The sequence below is a fragment of the Phocoena sinus genome, chromosome X (assembly GCF_008692025.1).
Source record: "Phocoena sinus isolate mPhoSin1 chromosome X, mPhoSin1.pri, whole genome shotgun sequence".
NCBI lineage: Eukaryota > Metazoa > Chordata > Mammalia > Artiodactyla > Phocoenidae > Phocoena > Phocoena sinus.
The window spans coordinates 12,781,990-12,805,708 of record NC_045784.1 but is presented as its reverse complement, the minus strand read 5'-3'; the positions used below and the strand labels follow the sequence as shown (position 1 = coordinate 12,805,708).

The window sequence follows — 23,719 nt, the reverse complement described above, 5'->3', positions numbered from 1 at the left end:
CCTTTCTTCCACTCTTGCTACCTTCTATTATGAATTGATGATTTTCCATAGTGGTATGCTTTGATTCCCTTTGCTTTATCTTTTGTGAATCTACTGTAGCTTTTTGTTTTGTGGTTACCACGAGGCTTACATAAAACATTGTATGGCTATAACAGAATATTTTATGCCGATAACAATTTAACTTTGATCACATACAAAAACTCTCCCCTTTTACGCTCCCCTTTTATGTTTTTGATGTCAGAATTTACATCTTTTTTTTTTTTTTTTTTTTGCAATACGCGGGCCTCTCACTGCTGTGGCCTCTCCCACTGTGGAGCACAGGCTCCGGACGCGCAGGCCCAGCGGCCATGGCTTACGGGCCCAGCCGCTCCGCGGCATGCGGGACCCCCCCCAGACCGAGGCACGAACCGGCATCCCCTGCATCGACAGGCGGACTCCCAACCACTGTGCCACCAGGGAAGCCCTACACCTTTTTATATTGTGCATTCATAACCAAATTATTGTAGCTATAGCTATTTTAAATAATTCTGTCCTTTAACCTTTATACTAGAGTTAAGTGGTTAACACACCACCATATTACAGTATTAGAGTATTCTGAATTCTTTACCAGTGTGTTATACATTTTCATGTGTTTTCATGCTGTTAATTTGCACTCTTACATTTCAGCCTGAAGATTCCTTTCAGCATTTCCTGTAAGGCAGGTCTACTGGTGATGAACTCCCTCAAGTTTTGTTTGTTAGAGAATCTTTATCTCACCTCCACTTTTGAAGGACAGCTTTGCTAGGTAAGGTATTCTTGGCTAACAGTTTTTTTTCTTTCAGCACTTTAAATATATCATCCCATTTTCTCTCCCAGCTTGCAAGGTTTTTGCTGAAAAATATGGTTATAGCCTCATGGGGGTTCCCTTGTATGAGAGAAAAATTTTTTCTCTAGCTCTTTTAAAAATTCTCTCTTTGGCTTTGATTTAGATAGTTTTATTATAATGTGTCTCAATCCAAGACAGAGAAGACTGTCTTGGATTGAAATTTTGGGGCAACCTATTAGCTTTGAGAACTTGGATGTCCAAATCTCTCCCCAGGTTTGGGAAGTTTTTAGCCATTATTTCTTTAAATAGTCTTTCTGCCTCTTTCTCCCTCTCTTCTCCTTCTGAAATTCCAATGATACAGACATTATTTCTCTTAATGGTGTCCCATTAGTCCCATAGGCTTTCTTTATCCCCTTTCATTATTTTTTCTTTTTCCCAGAGCAGCATTTAACTGGAGCTGTGCCCAGCCATGTCCTCGCCGTCAGTCAAGGCCAAATTCAAACCCTCCTAAACCTTCCTCAGCCTATGAAACCTTCCAGAGACAAAGATTACACAGCACCCTTCAATAGTGTATGTCAGTGTTGGCCACTGTCAAGCGATTCTCCCTTAAGACTAAACTTGAATTCTTGCCATCATGTCCTTTCAGCCCATTTCATCCTGTCCTTTTCTTGGGAGACAGAGCTGTCTGGATAATATCTCCTACATATTGACGTCAACAAATTTCAAGGCAGAAGTACTATATCATTTTCATCTATTTTTAAAAATCATAATTATCTTCTTCTTCAACAATCTTACTAGCTCTTTTGAACTTGACCACATCCCACGGAAAGAGGCAGGAGTTGAAAGGAAAACACACTGACAGGTTAATCCCAGTTTTCTTACTGGGTGACATAAAGCTAGTTACTGATCATGCTGAGTGTTTAGAAAGTAACAACTTCCACAAAGGTGGTTGTGAACACTCAGCAAGGTGATCTACAGTAAATGCTTTAAGTGTTAGTTTTCTCCCCTGTCATGTTAAAGTCAGGGCTAATTATTTGTATCGATATTTTGTTTTATTTTTTCCTTATTTCTCCTATTTGTTATTGAGACTAGTGCAAATGCATGCATATTCATGTCTAAACAGGATTAGTTTCTTTGTGCTCGAATGTCTTGGCAGCTTTGCTATTGGGAGTAGGTAATTTACTATTCTGCTTGGCCCTGATTGAGATGTAAAGAGGTGGAATCATGTTCATAGTGCCGTCTGTCTAGGTCAGGGTCCCTTAACCTCACACTTGACATTTGGGGCAAATAATTCTTATTTGTGGGGAGCTGTCCTGTGCATTGTACAATGTTTAGCAGCATCGCTGACCTCTACCCACTAGATGCAGGAGTACCCTCCACCCAAGTGGTGACAACCCCAGATGTCTCCAGGCATTGTCATTTGTCCCCTGGGATGCAAAATCATCCTGGTTGAGAGCCGCTGCTGTTTCTTACGGATACAGACTTGCTTTGAAGAGAACAAAATGACTGCCACACCATCTGAGGTTGTCATCTGTGAACCTGTGATCTCTAATTACTCTCTATTCCTGAATATTCTCACCCTGCTGAGAAAAACAACTTTTCACCGAAAAAGGGTAGAGCACCAATGGTCTCCCTTCAGTGAAAATTGTGAAGATGAATGCAGTAAAAGGAATGCAAGGAGGAACTGTGTTTGTAACTTGTGCAAGTTTGATGTCATTGTGGGACCATTTTTCAAGCTGTCCAGCTACACCTGTTATGCTTCTTTATGCTTTGACTGTCCCTCTCTTCCATGTCTGTAACAGGAATTCCTTCGAAAAGCCCTTTCTGACCACAAAGAGTCTGAGCATGAAGTCAGACTGCTGAGGTTCCAACCCCAGTTCTGTTCATTTCCAGCTTTGTGATCTTGATTCCATGCCTCGGTTTCCTCATCTAGAAATTGAGGGTGGTGCTAGCGCTTACCTTATAGGGTTGTTGTGAGGATTAAATGTGGGGACACATGTAAAGCAGTTACATTCTGCCTGGCACATAATAAACACTCAACAGAGTTTGGATTTTATTATTACTGTTACTGTTATTAGTAGTATTAGTCTCTATGATTCAGAGTCTCATCTCCTTTGTAAAGCCTACCTGACTGACTCCTTGTGCCCACTCTGACCTCCTATTTCTCTGAAATCATGAAAAGTTTTATATTCTTACAATTCAGAATTTGTTCCATCATCTTTTATCTGTGTCTTCTGAGTAAAACTTCCCCATAACACAGGATGTAATGAGCCAGAGATTATGTGTTCCATATGATTTGCATTCTCTCATCCATCCCACTTATTGGATAAGTAGTTGTTAATACTGTTGAGGGGATCTATATCCCTGGAAAAAATTGGGTAGTGGTTTGGGAAAATATCTTTTCTTTCCTATTAGAACTTTCTTCTCCCCTTGCCCACTCTTCTTGGTTGTATCATATATATTCAGTGGGTAGAGACGTCAGGATGCTGTTGATACTGAGGTGGAAACTCCCTCCAGACCAAGGCACAATTCAGGAAGATCTTACAAGCTCTGTCTTCTGTGCCTGAAATTCATAAGAACCCACACTCGTGGTTGGAATGAAATCTCTACAGAAAATATCCCAGAAATAGTGGGACATTCTACAGTGGGTGGAATACGCATGACCTATATTACATATATGAAAGGCATCCCCTCCTACTCCCTTAAGGCAAAACCAGGTTTAGCTGGAGGTCTACCATTCTCCAACATGAATCAGATGTAAATCTTGATTAGTCTAAGCCAATTATGCTAGTCCCCTGAGAAAGCTTCCCTTAGTCTTAAAAACGTCATTAAAAAAGAGAGAGATTCACAGGAAGAAACTGCTCCTCTTTCCATGTTGTCATTTCTAGATGTGATGCTTGAAATCAATGTAGCCATCTTGTGACCCCAAGGGAAGCTTTAATCAGAGCAGAGCCAACATGCCAAGGGTAGCACAGTAGAAGGATGGAAGAAACCTGGGTCTTTGATGGTATCATTAAGGCGCTAAGTTAACTAACTCTGGATTTAACATATCATGGTCTTTTATTTGCGTGAGTTAATATGTTTTCCTTGTTGTTTAATCCAGCTGAGTAAGAGTGTCTTCTTACTTGCAACCCAAGAGCATCCTATCTGAATAGATAATTTGGAAAGACCTTGGTGAAGTTATTAAGAGATTGTATAAGTTAGCTTTTTGCTACACAAAAAGCCAGCCTAAAACTCCGTGGCTTGAAACAACAGCTATTTGTTTAGTTCATGAGTCTATGGGTTGACAGTTTTGTCTGGGCTCACCTGAGAAATTCTTCTGGTCTTAGCTGCTCTCACTTATGCGTCTGTAGTCAGTTGCCAGGGAAGCTGGGGGCTGGCTGGTCTAGGATGGCCTCAGCTTGGTTGTCTCATCTCTGCTCCAGTGGTCCCTTGCTCAGGCTTGTTCACTTGATAGCTACTCAGCCTTCAGAGAGAGAGAGAGAGAGAGAGAGTGAGAGAGAGAGAGAGAGAGGGAGAGAGAGAGAGAGAAAGAAAGGATGGACTGGCCCACTATCACTTCTTCCACATGCCATTGGCCAAAGCAGATTCAAGAAGAAGGAAATAGACTATATATCTTAATTTTTTTTTTTTTTGCGGTACGTGGGCCTCTCATTGTTATGGTCTCTCCCATTGCGGAGCACAGGCTCCGGACGCGCAGGCTCAGCGGCCATGGCTCACGGGCCCATGTGGGATCCGCGGCATGTGGGATCTTCCCGGACCGGGGCACGAACCCGTGTCCCCTGCATCGGCAGGCGGACTCTCAACCACTGCACCACCAGGGAATCCCAGATTATATATCTTGATGGAAGAAACTGCAAAGTCACATTATAAAGGGTGTTGATACAAAGAGGAGTAAAGAGTAGTTTTGCAATCTACTACAAATATCTTATAGTGAAAGATAAAAAAACCCTCTCCCTGATTAGCTGAGCATCATGGTAAACAGTGGGTTAAAATGTGGACACCTGTACTTGTTAATCAGACTTAGGCCCTTTAGTTAACCTCTTTAAGCCTTCATTTATAATCCTATTAGATGGAAATTATCATAATTCCTTACAGGGTGACAGTGAGGATTCCAGAAGATACTGCTTGTAAAGTGCTTAACATAGTCCCTGGCATATAAATATTAATGATGATTTGAAATCTATAAAGACAGGCTTGCATGCTCTAGTTAATGCCCTAGAATCCTCTCTTCCCCTCTCTCACTTTTCCTCCTTCTCCTGTCCTGTCTCAGTTAAACAGCACTGTGCGTCATTTCTTATCCATTCAAGTCACCCCTTGACCCCATGACTATTCTAGCTGGCAGCTGCATCACAGCATCCCCATACCTGTCAGAGGCCTGTGCCTCCAGTGGAGCTCTTTAGGATGCTGGCTTGCCTATGCCTGATGTTCACTGATGGGTGTATTGGGGCCTGACCTAATGCCTTGCCTTGTCCTGGGCCTTGTTACTTCTGTTTTTTTTTTGGTGGTACGCGGGCCTCTCGCTGTTGTGGCCTCTTCCGTTGCGGAGCACAGGCTCCGGACGCGCAGGCTCAGCGGCCATGGCTCACGGGCCCAGCCGCTCCGCGGCATGTGGGATCCGCCTGGACTGGGGCACGAACCCGTGTCCCCTCCATCGGCAGGCGGACTCTCAACCACTGCGCCACCAGGGAAGCCCGACTTCTGGTTTTTGATAAGCAGCAGCCCTCTCTTCAGGGAGAGTGCCAGGTTGAAATCCCAACTGAGTAACATATGGAGATTTTTGCCCTCCGCCACTGCCTTTCCAGTTTCCCAAGGAGTATGTTACTTGTCGGTATAGATCTAGACTACCAAAAGTGTCTCTAGAGTGCCCCATGCTCCCGAATGTCCTAGATCTTCCAGAAACATAATATGGAAGAGTTGGAGCTATCCCTAAATTTCAGGTTCATGTTGAATTTGTATGGAACTTGGGCCTAAGGACTTCTTGACCAAATAAATTCAGAGAGGATGCTGAATCAGCTTCCAAAGATCAGCTTCCAAAGATAACTGACTCCTGCGCCCCAGCTAATTTTAGAGAGATTCCACTGTTACAACAGGAGAGGCAAAAAAGCTTGTGACGGTACCAATCACAAAATCCAGGGGAAAGGCTGAGCAGAGAAGGATGCTCAGTATGAGAGGTCCTCCAAGTGTATTCTCAAGTTTTCAATGTTCATGATTGCTTAGTGATTTCATCCCTGCAGAGATCGCTGAAGCTTTGCCTAACTTTATGTAAAGCAATGTCAAAACTTTGGGAATAACTGAAGTCCAGAAATAACATCTTGTAACATAATGGCATTATCCAGATTCCAAGGCCATGAGGCCTTGATTCCTTTCTGGATGGAATCCAAATTAATGTTATTAATATCTACCACATTCTGACTGTCCTAGAAAAGATGCAAGGCTGCCCTGGGATTTATGTTGTATAGTTTCTGGTTTCTAGGCATTGACATATTTCTCAGCCAAAGAAGGTTCCTGATGAGATTGATGACAGGCTAGCAAACCTTAAGAGGGTTGTCAGTGGCAAAGAATGAAGAAGTAGTAAGACTCTTACCGAACTGAGCTTCTAGTTTTTACGTATTTGTGGTGACATTTCATCAAAAGCCAAGATATTTTGATTTAAAAAATGGTAGATTCTGAAGTCTCAGGAAAATTCTTATAATTCCAAGTGCATGTATCCATGTGGGCATGAGATTGAAGCTCAGATGTTATGTTAGGCCCTTGAGGATTTATAATGTGATTTATCTATTCCCCATCTCTCTGATTTGACCAAGGTAACTAGCCTTGGCCAAGCCCTACCGATGACCCAGACCAGATATGTCCCTTAGAAGTGGAGGAGGGAATGGTACAGTGTCTCCAGTATGAACCTGCTGGACTTCAAGAAGACAACTGCTGTTGGACATTTCTAGTTGGATCTGAAAACATGGCTCTTACACTCAGTCTGCAGACTGAGGTAGAGGTCAATAGGGATGAAGGCTTATTCTAAGATATTTAGAGCCAATTAGGAAGTATTAACCAAAGTGTAAAAGTCTTCAGTCACCCACAGACTCTAGCTGACAGGCAGGAGCTAGCTCCAAAAGGAGTCTTCTATGCTTTGAATGCCTATCAGTGTTTCAGCCTTGACCTGGACTGGGTCTAAGCCGCTTGACTTTGACTGTATGTCGTGTCAGCTGCGTTCTCTTAACATGCACCTTGCTTCAACTCAACCATTCTGTGCTCCTGAGATGTGTCTGCTTTTCTGTAAACCAGTCAAGAAATGTGATGCTCTGGCCGAGTTCCTGAAATTCCCTTTTATGGCTTCCCTGTACAGTGCACAGATGGCTCCTCTAGGGAGGGTTGTTTCAAGTAACTTTCTTCCTTCTTATCCCATCCCATTTTCCTTTTGAGGTCTGGACTATGTAGTACTTTCCAGCACACTGGGATCCTGAAGAAGTAAGATCCTTTCCTCTTTGCCTTAACTGAAAAGACATATTTGACTAACAACTCTCAAATTTATATCGTCATCCCTGAGCTCGCTGCCAAACTGAAGATTTGTATATATCGTCTCTTGGATTTCTCACAACCTTGACTGAACTCCTCCTTTTCCCTCTAAAGTGTTTTACCTGCAACCTTTTCCCCATATAAATTGATGTCAACCTCATCCTTCTCGTTGTTCAATCCAAACACCCTGGAGTAATCCTTGCCTCTCTCTATCTTTCACAGCCTACATCTAATTCAGCAGAAAATCCTCCTGGTTTCATTTTCAAATTGTATTAGAAATCTAGCCACCTGTTCTTGATACAGCAGCCAGAGTGACGCTTTTCAAATGTAAATGAGATCATGTCACTCCTCCTTTAAAACTCTACCATGGATTCTCATTTCACTTAGAATAAAGGCTCAAGTTTTGCTTCTAAGGCCCTAGATATAAATTTATACTAGCGGCTCTAGTGTTACCTGCTATTCTGTACTGTCTGGATATGGGAATAAACTCAGCTTACATGGCAAGCACTGAACTATTATAAATTCAGAGCAATAATAACCCGTACAACCTCCCTGGAATCCACAGTTTGGCCTCACAAACTTGAACTCTGTTGAAAATATTGGTCAATTTGGTTAATGAAGATTATCTTTGCTCTATCTGTAGGAAAAAGGGGCAGCTATGCAACTCGAAATGTAAACAGGAAAGAACTTTAGTTTTTCCTTTGGGGTAAAGAGTCAACTTATTTATTTTCTGTAAACTGCTTATAAATTCACTTTGTGTGATAAATATGTGGTCAAAACCAATCGGACTAAAGGCAAATCATTCTTGGTCATGTGGAGTTTTAAATTCTCTCTACTTTATATTCTTGATATCCTTTCTTCTTTCTTTTTTTTTTTTTTTTTTTTTTTTATGCTGCGGTACGCAGGCCTATCACTGTTGCGGCCTCTCCCGTTGCGGAGCACAGGCTCCGGACGCGCAGGCTCAGCGGCCATGGCTCACGGGCCCAGCCGCTCCGCGGCATGTGGGATCCGCCTGGACCGGGGCACGAACCCGTGTCGCCTCCATCGGCAGGCGGACTCTCAACCCCTGCGCCACGAGGGAAGCCCCTCCTTTCTTATTTCTGTCAGAAACATTACTCTGTCAATTTTAAGATAAGAAATTACACAAAACATTTTTTTGCTCCGACCGAAGTTGTCTTCTTAACTTGGGGAGCTAGAGGAAATTTTTGCTATAGCTATTTAGCAACCTCACCATTTATGACTCGGTTGGAAGTGGATAGAAAGTTGAGCAGTAAGTGAAAAATGGATCTCAAAGTCTATGTACTTTGCTCGAGGAGAATGAAGACCCACCCTCAGATCTGAGCCTATGAAGAGGGAGTGTTCTGATTGAACTCCATGGTTATCTGGTTTCCATTTAGCTCTTAGCAGACAGCAAATCAGAAACAGGGAGGGGATTCGTGGTGGGCAGGGCCACTCAAAGTGCATTCTTCAAGAAGTGGCACAGAATTCAGAACCTGCGGAGACAGCAGTTAATAGCAATAAAGCTGTTTGGAGCCATTTAACGTAAAGCCCCGAAGATGTTATCACGTTATAGCCTAGTCAGTAAACGCTGTCCAAGATGATGACACTGAGTCATCTGGAAAGAAAAAGGAACACATAAAATAATGTTCAGGCAACATCCTGATTAGATGGAATGTATTTTAGAAAAATGTCTTCCTTAAATGATTAAAAAAAGCAAAACTAGTAGAGTCAAAGCAGTGCATTTTCATCTTGCTTATGTCGGGCCTGCTTATTCTCAGAATATGACAGTTTTCCTACAAAACGCTTATGGACGAGTCTCCAATCTCCCTCTTATCTCAAAGTCCACTAATTATCATACAGCTCCTCGCACTTTGAGTGGCTTGTGTTACTAGGCTCCCAGCATTTTTCTCTGTGTTCTCATGTATTAATTCATAGAATACTTACAACGTCCCTGTGAGATGGGTAAATATGATTATCAGCTTTGAAATTAGATGTGAGGGAAATATCACCTGCTGAAAGTCACACAGCTAATCAGCGGCAGAGTCAATCCGTTAAGCTACCTGTCTTCATCTAAATGACAGTCCCATGATGGAGGAGAGCTGTCTATGCTGGGTGTCCTTCCTCACGTCTGCACTGTGCTTCAAATGACATTATTTGAGACCTATTTACTCTCTTCTTTATTTTCCTCTGGATACTCTCCTGTGTCTCTCTAAACTTGTGGGTCTTAGAAATTAGCGTGATGCTCTAAATTCTTTTGTATCTAATACTTCTAGTAACAAAGTCTAAGATAGTCTAAGATGGCTTTGCTTTCTGGTGGCAGCCATGTTGGATTGATTTCTCATATTAAGCTTTTATTCAATCCTGCTTGACTGGGCAGCTGTAGTAGCTCGCTGACTGACATCCTTGCTTCTACCCTTACCCCTCAGTGTCTGTTCTCTAACCAGCAGTGAGAGTGATCCTGTTAAAACGTTTGCCGGATCACTTCTCTGCTTGAAGTCCTCCAATGTCTTGCCACATTACTCAGAGTAGAAGCCAAAGTCCTACAGTTGTCTATAAGGCCCTCCTTAGAGCTTCCTCTCCATCTTCACCTCCTGCCACTTTCTCCATGCACTGGGCTCCAGCCACAAAGGCCTCTGATGTTTTTGAGACCTTTGCACTTGCTGTTGCCTCTGCCTGGAACAGACTCCCCCTCAGATATTCATGTGGCTTTCATCCCTTCCTTCAGGTCTTTGCTCAGATGTCATCCTCTCATCCCCACCCCATCATTCACCCTCCTCCTTTCCTGCTTATTGTAAAGCCATAGTGTTTACCATCAGCTATTTGTTTCTTCCTGCTACCCCACCTCGTATAATATGATATCCACGGGAACTTTTCCTGTCTTATTCATTAGTGTATATCCAGTATCTAGAATAGTGCCTAGCATAGAGTAGGTGGCCAATAAATAATTGTTGAATCAAGATTCTTTTTTAATTGAAATATAGTTGATTTACAATGTTGTGTTAGTTTCTGGTGTACAGCAAAGTGATTCAATTATACATATATATGTATATATCCTTTTTCAGATTCTTTTTCATTATAGGTTATTACAAGATGAATATACTTCCCTGTGCTATACAGTAGGACCTTGTTGTTTATCTATTTTATATACATGAATCAAGATTTTTGTTGTTTTGGGCATGAACTGTTGTTGATCAGAGGACTGCTTATTTCTGTGCTGTGTGGTTCTTTCAGGGACATTTAGAGCTAGTTGTAGAACTTTACATTTTGTTAAATCCCTTATTGAAATGGAAGATACAAAGTAAATGAGGCAGACAACATCTTATTTGTTCCTAGTGAATCCCTAGATATATATTTGGGACCAGAGATATATATTGTCCAAGTGCAAACCGCATTCTAAAAATGATATTTCATAGTTTTTGTCTGGCGTCAATACCAAACTCTTCCATCTACCCTTCTGAAAAATAAAACAGGTTTCCTCAATTTCCACTCTCCTGTTTTTCTGGTTCTTCATTCTTTCACAGAGGATCTGTTCCTTTAGGCCAATTGTTTTTCTGGGTCCCATCCCCTGGGTCTTTAGTGGACTCTTTCCATTCTCAGAATGGTCTCAGGACACTTCTGGGCAGCTGTCAGAACACCAGCATCTTCTCAGTGGAAAGTCAACAAAACTTCCAATAATTCAGTCATCGCTTGCAGTTGGCCATTGTGAGCTAGTTTTCCTACAGGATTATTGTGACAAAATTCTCCTATTTCTCTCGCTCGTCAGAATTTCTTGGCTTCTAGATTTCTCCTGCCTCACTGTTATCTCAGGCTCCTTGTTCATCTGTTTTAACTTTCAGATTTCATATCCTGCTTTCCCTATTTCAATTTGATCACGTTAATCTGATTTTCTGCCTCAGTGTATTGGAGTTGGACTACTCCCATTTTTTTCCTGAACCCAAGAGCTTCATTCAGGAAACAACCTGAGTAGAGTTGTGTTTCAGCTTTTATTAAAGTAACATTCCACCTCTTGGTTCAGAGCCCCACACACTGCCCCCTTTTCTCTTGACCGGTTTTTCTCTTAATGCCTGTGAAAGCGAATGGATCTCAGCTTCCTTGAATGTGGAAGGAGCCTGACTGAAACTGCACTGATCCCCTCAGCTCACTTTCTTTTAACCTTCTTGATCATAATTGCTTAACTGTGTCAATTACTTTATTTCTTAGAAGGATCATGTCTTTTGATTCATACCAAGGGTAGTAAGAATCCACCTCTTTTTTTAATATTTATTTATTTGGCTGCATCAGATCTTAGTTGTGGCACATGAGATCTTTCGTTGTGGCATGCAGGCTCTCTAGTTGTGGCGCGAGGGCCCTGTAGTTGTGGCGCGTGGGCTCTAGAACCTGCGGGCTTAGTTGCCTCGTGGCATGTGGGATCTTAGTTCCCCAACCAGCTATCGGACCAGGGATCAAACCTGCGTCCCCTGCATTGGAAGGCAGATTCTTAACCACTGGACCACCAGGGAAGTCCCAGAATCCATCTCTTTTTGATGTAGCGGAACCAAATCCATCATCGTCACCAAAGGCGCATGTCCCTGTGCTGCTCTTTATCTACACCTCCATCATTGCTCTTAGACTATTCACAGCAACTTAAAGGCCTGTACTCTAGATTCAAACTGCATGCATTCGTATCCTGGCTCTACCACTTCCTGGCTGAGTAAGGTTTGGTCATTTATTTAAGTTCTCTGAGCCTCAGTTTCATAATCTGTACAACGATGGTAAAAATATTTTCTTCTAGGTTTGTTGTAATGCTTCAATGAGATATTCTAATGCAAAGCACTTTGAACAGTTACTTATTATTTTTTTCCTCTTCTACAATAACATGTACAACTTTGGAATAAGGAGAAGTAGTGGAAACTTTTTTAAAGGCTTGGTTACTGCCATTTCACCTGGACCTGGAAGACTTGTTTTTTGGGTAAAGAAATGTTTTCCCTGTGTGAAGGTTTCATAATCACAGTCAAGCAGGCCCATGAGCCCTGCCATTTAAAGTGGCTCCTCTCTTGTACCTATGACACTCATACCTACACCCTGGGAATGAGGACAGTGGTCCAGCTCCTGAGGTTCTACAGGATAACCACTAAAGTCTCTTTGAATTCTATGCAATGATACATGGCTATGGATGACCAGAATTTGAGATGGACACTCCCTGAATTTCATACCATGTGGTGGCATTCTGATTTCCTTGTGACCTTGACCAAGCTTTGAACAGGTAAGTGAAAGGGATGGAGACACAGAGTGAAGTTAGTCATAGAACCAGTGTTTAGCATGATCATCTGAGAAAGAGAAAAGGAGCCTTTTAAAGTTTTTCCAAGTTAAATCAGGAGAGTTAACTTGTGGAGTGGAGGGTGGTCTCATAATTTTAAAAATTGGCCCTGGAAATTAAAATTTTATCAGAAAAAAATGAATTCTATAGAGACAAGGGCAAAATCGTTTATTTAGGAAGGGAAAATGTTACCCAAATAGAGTTTCTGTGAATATGAGTGTAAAATAAAAAGGAAGGAGAGAGAAGTGACTTAATGGAATTGTCTCTAAAACGTGTAAGTCCGTTGGTCACTGTAAAATCATAACACCTTCAGTGTATCTTTAACAGATTTTAAGGAACATACTAACCAAATGGACAAGTTTTGATTTGGCCATAAAATTTGAGAGCTATGATTCTCTAGGATTAATGAATAACATTTGTTTATTTGATTTACTTTAAGAAATCATTCTAAAATCTGTTTACATATCTGTCCTCCCCAGGATGAATTTTGTGTTGGTTCAGCAGATTGTTTACTGTTTTTTCTTCTTCTTCTTCTTTTTTTTTTTTTTTTTATCTTCCTGCTCAGTGCCCAACCCAAGTTCAAAGGCTGATGAGAGAGAAAATCTCATGAGGAGGTTTTACTCTAGGGAAGTTGTTCAGTGGATGGGATCTTGGCGCACAGAGCAAGATGTCAGGCTCTTTCTGGCTCCTTCTCAGCCTTGTTGCTGTAACGGCTGCTCAATCCACCACTGAGGAACAGGCCAAGACATTTTTGCAGAAGTTTGACCATGAAGCTGAAGACCTGTCTTATCAAAGTTCACTTGCTTCTTGGAATTATAACACCAATATTACCGATGAGAATGTCCAAAAGATGGTGAGTTCTCTCCTATAGCTGCATAAGGATATCAGTTGCTTCTTAAAAATCAGCTTACTGCCCAGGAAACTGAAAAGGGAAATCAAAGAAATGCTCTGAGCTGTGAGGTTGGATGTTTGCCTCAGTATTTCTGATTCTGGAGTCCCAGATGCCTGAACAATTGACCTTTGGTTCATTTGGAAAATTGTTACAAAATTATTCACTGGTCTCAGTCCAGATTCGTGGAAACCAGTGAACATGCTTTAGAAAGTTGCCACCATAATTCTCATCATAGTCAGGCTTTCAAAGCAGTTCATAGAAATGCCATAAGTTATTGAGTTAATAATTTTCCCAAGCCTACAATGTCAACAGGAATGTCTAAAGACTCTACAAATGATCTATTAACTGAGAAAAATGCAACTGGAGGCTTAGTGAAAGAGCTAGCCAGTAATTAAGATTACCAGGGGTCGGGTGAGGCTGGACTTGGGAATTCCTTCCTTAATGGTCTCGGAGCTCCGAGGGACTTCCAGAGCATACGGGATCCACAGAACCCTCCAAGAAAAACCATAATCAAACCAATTCTGACAAATCTCAGAATGCTGTGGGAAAGCAAGATATTTTGTTTGACAAGTGCAAGGATTTAGGAGATTTCTTCCCTCACAGATCCCAAAGCAGTGCTGAAAACGGAGTGACATTATTTAAGAAAAGTTTTTATGACACTTGTACAGCAATACATTCTTTTAAAAATGCAGTTCAGAAGCTTCTTTTTTCAAATAGTCGGTTGCATGTAAATTAAATTACTGCTGCTCTCTGGACAGATCCAATCTGAGACCTGCTGCCTCATTTGAATTCCTCAGGAGATTTTTTTCCCCCTATTTTTCTAAAGCTTAAAGAGATCCAGGAGATTTTGACAGCCCAGTGTTGTCATAGGAGAGCATTTTTCTTGTCTCGTAGTTTGGTCTTACCTCTCTTCACCTCTTCACTGTTGCTTTTTTCTCACTTTTTATTTGATCTCTGTTGGAGGTACCTGAAGTGCATTGTGCATTTGTTTTCATTCTCTTTTTTTTTAAACATCTTTATTGGAGTATAATTGCTTTACAATGGTGTGTTAGTTTCTGCTTTATAACAAAGTGAATCAGCTATACGTATACATATATCCCCATATCTCCTCCCTCTTGCGTCTCCCTTCCACCCTCCAGAAAGAGAAAAGCAAATACGGTACACTAACACCGTATATATGGAATCTAAAAAAAAAAAAAAAAAAAAAGGTTCTGTCTTCATTCTTAGCCGAATGGTCCGCAGGTGGTGGTGAAGTTCGACCGGCATCATGCCTAAGAGCTCTGGAGTCAGACTGCTGAGGTCCAAACCCTGGCTCCACCACTTTCTACCTGGGTGAACGTGAGCTAGTTAATGAACCTTTCTCCGCCTTAGTTTTTCTGCCTGTGAAAAACAGCGTAACACTCATATTTGCCTCATAGGGTTGCTGGGACGACAGTTAATACACAAAACCACCGAAATAGTGCTCAATGCTTATGAGCCTGGGAGAACAATACGATATCATTGCTGTGAATGTGAAAGGGAGTTATAATTGCTCAAGAGACATGTAACAGTTCTGTTGAGTGCCCACTTGCTGAGAAGGCATGCTGTACACCCAGATGTAGTGATGTTCGTTGAATTCATGTCTGGATCTTAAGTGCTGTCATTTTTGAATTGCACTTGTTGATTAGAGGAAAGGCCAGAAATGAAAGGGCACAAATCCACAAAGTGTGGTCAAAGTGCAGGCAGTATGGGCCCTTTAAAGAAAAGTGAAAATATCTGAATGCAAGAAGCAAGCAAGGGGGCCCAATATGTCCTTCCTCCAGCAATGGTGAAGGGCGCGTTAGTGCATTAGTGCACCTGTGTGGATTTACCTGGGGAGGGGGCAATGCACAGGGAGAGCAATAGCTCTTCTATCCTCTTATCACATATATTGAGATCCCCTGATGAAACAGGCACTGCAGCTGGTGGTACAAGACGCACGAAATGAGCAGGAGACTGAGATATGGTCTGCTGCTGGTGGCTATCAATAGAAAGAACTGGAGAAACGGAGCGTGTTCCCCAAGAGCCACTGGAGTGATTTAGGGGGATCAGAGAGAGTTAGAAGAGAAAGCAGAATTAGCTCTCCAAAGCCTGACTCAAAAAGAAAAAAAAAAAACAACTGAGTCTGAGAGGGAAGAAGAAAGGATAGAGTGTTCCCAGTTGTATCGGCCAACTCTCTTCAGACTAGAAAGATGGTGCCTTTGAAAGCTCAAAAGAGAGAAATTTACAATAAATAGGAGGAGGTGCTGTTTACATTACAGGTGGTAAAACTGGTAAGACTTGTAAAACTAGGCCATTCTTTAATCTAAAACAGTGAGACATTGAAAACTATAAGTCAGTTTTCGTAGTATTTAAGTGAATGTAAGGATTGTAGATCCACTGTGGGTAAGGAAGTATGGTTAAGTGCATTTATGGACCCAGTTCTTTACCTTTCCCTATATCAACACCCAAGGTTATGTCACTTTGCAGTGCCATCCCACTGAAGGTGATGTGATCGTGTCCTTCACCATGTGACTTACTTTGACCAATGGGCTGTTAGCAGATGTGATGCAAGTAGAGGCTTGGAAGGGACTTGAACAGTGGGGCTTGTTCTTTGCACCTTTGGCTTTGCTATGAGAACATGCCTGGGTTGGCCAGCTAAAGAGTGAGGGAAGGTGTGGAATAGTTGTCCCGTCTGAAACCAATCTCCCAGAGTTGTAAGCAAATCCAGCCAAGATCAGCAGAGCTGCCTGGTAACCCTCAGTGATTCTAGGCACGTAAACAATGAACACATGCCATTGAGATTTTTGGTTGTTTGTTATGTAGTATTATTGTAGCAATAGATAAGTAATACAGGAAGAGAAATTTGGGCTGTATGACATGTGTCTGTTCAGATCCTATCAGGGTGACATTATTGAGGGCAATCTACCATTTCCTAATTATCCCTTGGCATAACTTTCAGAGTCAGAATATTGGGCTTGTCAGCCAATCAATCTGACCCAGTATGGCGATTCTCAGATCAAGTCATGAGACTATAGCTTAAAATAATAGAAGGCACCAAAACTTGATCAGTATAGTGTCCCCAAATCTCCCTGCTTAGGAGAGGCCCATCAGACAGAGATAAGGAAAAAAGCTTGGTTCAAAACGGGTTTCCATAGAGTTCAGAAATTCACTGAAAATTAATTACCAAATACTTGCTTTAGAGCAAATACTGTTCTCATGTTTGAGATCGAACATTCACCAATTAAACTGTAATTCTCTTCTCAGTAAAATGACATTACTTTTTTGCATTGCCCCTTTGTAAGTTTATTGTTGTTTTTATTTTTGAAAGAGTCCTTTGTAAGTCAAAAGGATTTCTTTTTTCTTTTTCTTTCTTTTATTTTTCTTTCTTTTTTTTTTTTTTTTTTGCAAAGTCGAAAGCTCTCTAGCAACATAGGAGGTCCCTGGACAATTTTTTTATCCCTGGAAGAGAGCAAAAGGATCCCATCACTGGCAGGGGCATCCTGGTTCACTGTTCCAGTATTTGACAGTAACTCCTACAGCTGCCCCAAATTCCTGTGCATGCAGCTGAAGGGCGTGTTGAAGACTGCCCTGTTGGAGCCCTGGAGGTCTCCAAAAACACTTCATAAATATTTCTTGTTGAGTTATCAGAAGTTGTAAAGAGAGAGCAGGAGGCCCACACTTACCCTTTGGGTGGTCAGGGCCCCTAGAGGCCTTGCGCACACCTGCTTCCTAAACCTTTTCCGCTGTCTTTAGGGCTGGGGGCACAGTGAACCCAGAGAAGGGTCATTTTAAACTGCTATTCTGTACCCAAGGAGAGAATGTAGACGCCAACCCTGTCTCCAGTGAATCTGTCCCACACTCCCCAACACATACAAGTACCTACACCCAGGTACAGGGGTTGGGAAAAGTCAGTGTGATGCAAATATGATGGAATTCAGGGAATCTGATGCTATCTTGACTCTCCTGAGCTGGCTGTGATACCTTGGGCAAGTCACTTATTTTTTGTCTCTTGAAACATAAGAGGGTGGATGGGCCCAGCCAAGATTTTTCAGTGGATAACTGGTGAATGAATAAGTTCCACATGTGGAGGATTAACATGAGTCAAGTGCATTGGAGGCCTGTTCATACTAGTTTTTCTTTGTCATGAAAACTTGACGATGTCCCAGTTGAGTGATGTAATTTGGTGAAACTGAACTTGAGCAACTCAAAATGACATGTTTAATTTCATCCGAATTTGACACAATTACTCACTGATCTAAGCACTCTGACAGGACACCAGGCAGCCACCAGCTACACCCAGGGAGAGCGGCCTGGTGGTCAGGAACTGCCGCTGCTTCTTAGTGTGTGCCAGGTAACTGGGCAAAGGAGAATTCATTTAATTTTGGCTAAATCCTTTGGTTTGGAGCGGTTCCATGGGTGTTTCAGATCTAGTTTTAGGAGCTAGGGAATAAGGTGGGGTTTTTTTTCTTTGCTTTTACTATTGAGGGCTTTTAACAACAGCTTTGCTGAGATACAATTATGCACCATAAAATTCACCAATTTAAAGTCTACAATTCAATGCTTTTTAGTATATTTGCAGAATTGTACAACTGTCATCACCATCTCATTTTAGAACATTTCTATCATCCCAAAAGAAACTACACGCCCATTAGCAATCATTCTTCCTCCCTCATCCCCAGCTCTAAGCAACCACTGATCTACTTTCTGTCTCTATAGATTTGCCTATTCTGGACATGTCATATAAATGGGGTTATACACTAGGTGGTCTTTTGTGACTGGCTTCTTTCACTTTGCATGCCGTAGCACGTATCGTTACTTGGTTCCATTTTATTGCCAAATAGTATTCCATTATGTGGATTTTTTTTTAACTTTTCATTGTAAAAATTGTCAAACACATAAAAGAAGGACTAGTATGTTGAATCTCCTTATACCCATCACCCAGCTTCAGCAATTGTCAACACTTTGGCCAATCTTGTTTTATTTTTCTACCCAACCCCATGTTTATTGGATTATTTTGAAGGAAATCCCCGACATCATATAACTATATGTTACGTGTAAATATTTCACTTTCTAGCTCTCAAAGTAAGAATTTTTAAACAACCTTAATAACAGTACCATGTCAAAAACATGATAATAATTCCTCAATACCATCAAATATCTAGTCAGTATTCAAATGTACCCTAATGTCTCATTTTAAAAAAATTTCAGCTGGTTTGTTTGAATCAGGATCTAACAAGGTCCTCTCTTGATCACTTTAGCAGATGTACTTTAGGTCTTTTTTAGCCTATAGAGTCCCTCCCTCATTTTCCTGTTTGTTTTGTTTTGTTTTGTTTTGCAATTTATTCGCAGAAGTACTGAACTGTTAGTCCTATAGAAACTCCCACTTTCTGGATTTGCTGATTATGTCCCTATAATATTGCTTAACATGCCCTTGTGACCCCTGTGTTTTCTGTAAATGTATAGATCCGGGGCAGAGGTCAGCACACTTTTTCCATAAAAGGCCAGGTAGTAAATATTTCAGGCTTTGTGAGCCTCTATTCAACTCTGCCATTGTAGACCAGTCAACTCTGCCATTGTAGCACAAAAGCAGCCATAGACAGCCCATAAATGGGTGTGAATATGTTGCAATAAAACTTTATTTACAAAAACAAATGGTGGGCAGAGTCCTGATCTAGAGACCTGATCAAAATCAGGTTTCACTTGTGAATTTTTTAATAGGTGTGGAAAATGAATTTACGCTACTAGCAGGGTGCAGGAATATTGAGCCAAGAAATTAACAAAAAACTTGTTCAGGTTCCTAGAGCTCTGGAAAAAAGAAGCAAATTAAAAAATCTGTAGGGACCCTTTTATGAGCCAAAGCTCAAGGCATTCCTACTTTATGTAACAGATACAAATAAATTTAAGATAGACTAAAAATTAAATAGGAAAAGCAAGACAAACTTTTAGCAGGATATATAGGTGGCTCTTGGTTAGACATGGTTTATTATTTTTTTTTTATGGATAAGATTTCTTTTTTATATTTATTTTTATTTATTATCATTTATTATTGGCTGCACTGGGTCTTCGTTGCTGCGCGTGGGCTTTCTCTAGTTGTGGCGAGCGGGGGCTACTCTTCATTGGGGTGCACAGGCTTCTCATTGCGATGGCTTCTCTTGTTGCAGAGCACGGGCTCTAGGTGCACGGGCTTCAGTAGTAGTGGTGTGCAGGCTCAGCAGTTGTGGCTCATGGGCTCTAGAGTGCAGGCTGAGTAGTTGTGGTGCACAGACTTAGTTGCTCTATGGCATGTGGGATCTTCCCGGACCAGGGCTTGAACCCATGTGCCCTGCATTGGCAGGCGGATTCTTTTTTTTTTTTAATTTTTTTAACATCTTTATTGGAGTATAACAATGGTGTTTGTTAGTTTCTGCTTGATAACTAACATAATCTGCTTGATCACTAAAGTGAATCAGTTATACATATACATATATCCCCATATCTCTTCCCTCTTACATCTCCTTCCCTCCCACCCTCCCTATCCCACCCCTCTAGGTGGGCACAAAGCACCGAGCTGATCTCCCTGTGCTATGCAGCTGCTTCCCACTAGCTATCTATTTTACATTTGGTAGTGTATATATGTCCATGCCACTCTCTCACTTTGTCCCATCTTACCCTTCCCCATCCCCGTATGCTCCAGTCCATTCTCCAGTAGGTCTGCGTCTTTATTCCCATCTTGCCCCTAGGTTCTTCATGACCATTTTTTTGTTTGTTTTTTAGATTCCATATGTATGTGTTAGCATATGGTATTTGTTTTCCTCTTTCTGACTTACTTCACTCTGTATGACAGACTCTAGGTCCATCCACCTCATTACAAATAACTCAATTTTGTTTCTTTTTATGGTTGAGTAATAGTCCATTGTATATATATTATGCCACATCTTCTTTATCCATTCATCTGTTGATGGACACTTAGGTTGCTTCCATGTCCTGACTATTGTAAGTAGAGCTGCAATGAACATTGTGGTACATGACTCTTTTTGAATTATGGTTTTCTCAGGGTATATGCCCAGTAGTGGGATAGCTGGGTCATATGGTAGTTCTATTTTTAGTTTTTTTTTTTTTTTTTTTTTTTTTTTTTTTTTTTTTTTTTTTTATGCGTTACGCGGGCCTCTCACTGTTGTGGCCTTCTCCCGTTGCGGAGGACAGGCTCTGGACGCGCAGGCTCAGCGGCCATGGCTCACGGGCCCAGCCGCTCCGCGGCATGTGGGATCCTCCCAGACCGGGGCACGAACCCGTGTCCCCTGCATCGGCAGGCGGACTCTCAACCACTGCGCCACCAGGGAAGCCCTATTTTTAGTTTTTTAAGGAACCTCCATACTGTTCTCCATAGTGGCTGTATCAATTTATATTCCCACCAAGAGTGCAAGAGTGTTCCCTTTTCTCCACACCCTCTCCAGCATTTATTGTTTCTAGATTTTTTTAATGATGGCCATTCTGACCGGTGTGAGATGATATCTCATTGTAGTTTTGATTTGCATTTCTCTAGTGATTAATGATGTTGAGCATTCTTTCATGTGTTTGTTGGCAATCTGTATATCATCTGTGGAGAAATGTCTGTTTAGGTCTTCTGCCCATTTTTGGATTGGGTTGTTTGTTTTTTTTGATATTGAGCTGCTTGTAAATTTTGGGTATTAATCCTTTGTCAGTTGCTTCATTTGCAAATATTTTCTCCCATTCTGAGGGTTGTCTTTTGGTCTTGTTTATGGTTTCCTTTGCTGTGCAAAAGCTTTGAAGTTTCATTAGGTGCCATTTGTTTATTTTTGTTTTTATTTCCATTTCTCTAGGAGATGGGTCAAAAGCGATCTTGCTGTGATTTATGTCACAGAGTGTTCTGCCTATGTTTTCCTCTAAGAGTTTTATAGTGTCTGGCCTTAACATTTAGGTCTTTAATCCATTTTGAGTTAAGTTTTGTGTATGGTGTTAGGGAGTGTTCTAATTTCATTCTTTTACATGTAACTGTCCAGTTTTCCCAACACCACTTATTGAAGAGGCTGTCTTTTCTCCATTGTATATTCTTGTCTCCTTTATCACAGATAAGGTAACCATATGTGCGTGGGTTTATCTCTGGGCTTTCTATCCTGTTCCATTGGTCTATATTTCTGTTTTTGTGCCAGTACCATATTGTCTTGATTAGTGTAGCTTTGTGGTATAGTCTGAAGTCTGAGAGGGCAGGTGGACTCTTAACCACTGTGCCACTAGGGAAGCCCAGGAATGGTTTATTAAATGACTTTTGGTTTAGAATGATTTATTAAATAAGATACAAAAGGATCAATCTATAAAGGAAAAGACTGAGCAAATCAGTTGCATTAGGATTAGAAAGAAACTTCTGTGCACTAAAAGGCATTATAAACATACACCACAGACACACACAGGACAAGAAGCAGAGCTTGAGAAAACATTTGTGATACATATAATTAACAAAAGATTAACAGTCAGAATGTATAAAGAAATTTTACTAAGTGATAAAAAAGACAGAAATTCAGTAGAAAAATGGGGAAAAGATATGAGCAGCAAATGCATAGAGGAGGAAATTTGAATATATATATATATATTTATATACCTCATATATATGTTTAACTTCACTAATAATCAGAGGGATAACATTATATTAATAATGAAACACCAAGTTGACATAAAATCAGATTTACCAAGATTTAACAATATCTACAGGAGTTGAAAATTGCTTTAACCCACCAATTCCACTTCTAAGAATATGTGGGGTTTTTTAAAATTAATTAATTAATTTTTGGCTGTGTTGGATCTTCATTGCCGTGAGGGCTTTCTCTAGTTGTGGCGAGCGGGGGCTACTCATCGTTGCAGTGTGTGGGCTTCTCATTGTGGTGGCTTGTCTTGTTGCGGAGCATGGGCTCTAGACATGCAGGCTTCAGTAGTTGTGGCACGTGGGCTCAGTAGTTGTGGCTCACGGGCTCTAGAGCGGAGGTTCAGTAGTTGTGGCACGTGGGCTTAGTTGCTCCGCGGCATGTGGGATCTTCCCGGACCAGGGATTGAACCCGTGTCCCCTGCATTGGCAGGTGGATTCTTAACCACCGCGCCACCAGGGAAGTCCTACCATTTCTTTTTTGTAGTGAGAACATTTAAGATCTACTCTCTTAGGAACTTTTGAGTATATAATATGGTATTATTGATTCTAACCACTAAATAAATATGTCTGAAGCAACTATTGCAGAGTGTCAATGTTTAAAAAATCGGAGTAGAGGTTTTCGTGATATTTGCTATGTTACTTATACTACGTTATATTTCTTATTATGAAATAGCTCAAATATATATCTAGTGGGCCCCTTTCTGGCAGGACCCAATTTCAGGTGTGAGTGGATTTTTCTTTTTCCCTATGAGATAAAATTCAGAAAAAATTAAAATGTTTGAAAGCCATACCCCTTTCTCCCATCTGAAAAAAGAAAAAATAAATTTTTGATTCTCATGGAAAAACAATATTGTTGTAATTTAGATTACCTACTTCCTTGAATAGAATAAGCTGTTTTAAAAAATATGCAAGTATCTGGGCATATTTGAAAGATAACCAAGGCAGTTTTCATCTTTGAATCTGATGTGGTTTTGAGAGCTATATATAGAAACTGGACCAGCATATGGGACCTGAGGGTGGAGGGTTCCCTGGGAGCCTGTTGGGGTCCAAGTCACTGCTTGGATGCTAAGGTTCCATTCAGTTTTTCATCTTCTGTCTTCAGGGAACTCTCATACCTACAGGGGAAGAAGTGGTTTAGGGGTTGATAGTGAGCTATAGAAAAAAAGAAAATGAGATTTTAATTCTTTTCATTTCAAACAACTTATCGCAAAAGCATTTTAATTGTTTAGATAAAACTATCATAATTTGAGTAGAGACCGCAGACCTATGGCTTAAGACGAATCTCATATGAAAACATTTAAAAGCATAATGAAATCATATTTAACTTGCATATCGTTAGGGCCAAAAAGAGCAGGATGTCTTTTGGAGTGACTTAAAATATAATTTAGGATTTTACATTTTCAGTCCTTGAAATTACAGAGGATCTCTTGTAGGATGAGAATATGGTATGGTATATGCAGGGAGTCAGAGAGGGTTCTAACTTCCTGTGATTGTACTGAGTAATGTGTGTCTTGACCCCAAACCCCCATCAATGGCTGTGGAAACTTTTGCTGTGTTAGTTGCTGCTCTCCTGCC

At 41.0% G+C, this 23,719-nt stretch overlaps 1 protein-coding gene across 3 annotated transcripts in view; it reads left to right on the top strand.

Moving 5' to 3' along the window:
- The first annotated feature begins 419 nt into the window (after window positions 1-419).
- The window catches only part of ACE2 (angiotensin I converting enzyme 2), a 64,693-nt gene continuing 41,393 nt past the window's right edge, over window positions 420-23,719 (top strand). The window contains exons 1-3 of one of the 3 annotated variants that reach the window (XM_032620113.1): window positions 420-784; window positions 12,194-12,560; window positions 13,180-13,467. In XM_032620113.1, the coding sequence (XP_032476004.1) occupies window positions 13,282-13,467 (186 nt within the window). In that variant the 5' untranslated portion in view covers window positions 420-784; window positions 12,194-12,560; window positions 13,180-13,281. Of the gene's footprint in view, window positions 785-11,756; window positions 12,561-13,093; window positions 13,468-23,719 lie in introns of those variants that run through there. The other 2 variants (XM_032620110.1, XM_032620111.1) reach the window with 2 other exon arrangements.